This window comes from Jatropha curcas, chromosome 4 (assembly GCF_041381405.1).
Source record: "Jatropha curcas cultivar XTBG-Jc1 chromosome 4, XTBG_Jcur_1.0, whole genome shotgun sequence".
NCBI classification, from domain to species: Eukaryota; Viridiplantae; Streptophyta; class Magnoliopsida; order Malpighiales; family Euphorbiaceae; genus Jatropha; species Jatropha curcas.
This window is the reverse complement of record NC_143154.1, coordinates 24,260,765-24,262,903: the sequence shown is the minus strand read 5'-3', so window position 1 is coordinate 24,262,903 and position 2,139 is coordinate 24,260,765. Positions and strand designations below refer to the sequence as shown.

The window sequence follows — 2,139 nt, the reverse complement described above, 5'->3', positions numbered from 1 at the left end:
AGTTTCAAACACCGGGTGTAAGTAATAAATTCTTTATTTTTAATATTTAGGTGACGGAAAAATGATGTTATCGGATATTGAAACTTTGCAATAAGATGTTAACCACTTAATCATAAAAGAAAAAATAAAATAAAAATAATTAAAAACTTGCAGAAAATTTAGATAAAATTTGCCTAAATGTATTCATTTATTAGAGGTTTAAACAAAATTATTTCCACTTTATATATTTTTTTTTCTCTTTCTCAATAAATAATAGAAATATTCTCATTTTACAAAAAAAAAAATATTATCGATTTAGCCCATAGAGGGGTGGGTAAAAGAAATTCATTCTCATGAAAATTTGACATACTTTGATCCTTTCTTCTTCTCAATAACAAAGGGTCAACGTTAGTCCCAATACTTAAAACTTCAAATTAGCCACTATAAAAATACAATACAATATTTCTCAAAATCAAAAAAGAAAAAAGAAAGAAAATCACCAAGAATTCTTCAATGGCTTTTCCAACAAAGCAGAGAGATACATTTCATTAAGCTCAGGTCCACGATCAAGCTTTCTACCCACTACCCATTTCAACTTATTAAATCCAACGCTTTCAATAAGAGGTCCATACACCTTTTCCAACTCGTCACCAACGCAGAAGAAATGATCAAGCCAGAACAAGCCACCTGGTCTAAGCACTCTGTATATATCGAACATCAAGAAATGCAGCAATGTCGTCGGAATCCAATTGCTCAGTACGTGCATTGAATGTATTATATCTAATGTATTATCAAAGAAAGGAAGCCTTTGCGATATGCTAATGTATAGTGGCAATACTCCTCTTGATGCAATGAAGCTGTTAAACGGACCGTTTAAGTTCATCGATGTTGTTATTATCGTAATATTCCTTTCTTTCATTCGGACGGCGAAGGTTGCTACTCCGCCGCCGATGTCTAATCCGATTCGGAGCTTTCCGGGTTTCTTTGTCGCTAATACTTCATCTATACTGAAGTCCACTCCGTTGCTTTGTTTTTGTAACCACCGGGTCTTTTCTCTTCCTTCAAGATCAAAACAGTCTTTACAATCGTCGAATCCCTTTTGGGTTCGATAACGATTGATTAGACATTCGTAGTTTTTGCAGGTGTAGGCTGTCCACACGACGGAGGTGTCCGGCGGCGTTGTCCATTGGCTTTCAGGGAGAGGATAGGGTTCGTCGTAGTTTGGTTGTGCCGCTGGCCGGCAACGACGGCGTGGGAGTGGCTCGCATCCTTTGAGGAGGAGTTTTTGTGCAAGAAGCTCATCGTCTGGGCAAGATCCGTTTACTGAGTAAATCATGTAACGACGGAGTTCGTTTGGAAATTGAGTGCAGGCTTTACCTACCGGTGGGTAGATGGTGTCGGAGTCAAAGTTGGTGTTGAAACCAAATGGAAGGAGTTGGCCGGAAGTAAAGGCAGAGAATTCATGTGGGAGGTCGGTGTCGGATTCTTGATCGGCGAAGTTAGAGTTGGTAGAAATAGGGTCAGTAGCGGTGGATATTGTGGTGGTTATAGGGTTTAGAGAGCAAGTGGAGGAAGAGTAGAAGGTTGAAGAAAGGAACAAAGTAAGAAGATTAGTGGTTAAGAGAAGGAAAAGATAGAATAGATTGATGGAGAGAGACTTGGGTTTATGAGTAGGAGAATCCATTAAAATGGCTTTCAACTGAAGAAAATAGAGGTCAGACTATGTAGTGAGGTAGTTGCTCCTTCTTTCTATTTCTATGTCTATAAGTGCAAACCACTCCATAAATTAATACTATATAATAATAATATACAATTAATTATAAAATAATCTAGAAAATTCACAAATTCATTAGAAAATTATTTCTTATTGATTCAAAGTGAGAAATTAATATCCATATTGACATTATAAAATTCACAAATTCAAATCCTTCTTTTGTTAAGTATTTATATATTTATTTTTAGCTATAAATTAAAATATTTCGAACTCCACTTAATTAAAATATGTGAATGGAAGTTAAATGTGAAATAATTAACTTAATGATTTTGTATAAGATAATGAAAAAAAAGTTATCATTGAAGGAATATAATGAATATACATGCATATTATTTTAATAATTAAATTGAGAAGAATAATCATTTTTTATAAATTTTTTGGAATTA

General features: G+C 34.5%; 1 protein-coding gene across 1 annotated transcript; it reads right to left on the bottom strand.

Moving 5' to 3' along the window:
* Window positions 1-387: 387 nt before the first annotated feature.
* Window positions 388-1,716, bottom strand: LOC149497031 (putative methyltransferase At1g29790). The gene has a single exon (XM_089720565.1). It carries the CDS (start codon window positions 1,661-1,663, stop codon window positions 476-478), a length of 1,188 nt encoding a protein of 395 aa, XP_089576691.1. The 5' UTR covers window positions 1,664-1,716; the 3' UTR covers window positions 388-475.
* Window positions 1,717-2,139: the final 423 nt, after the last annotated feature.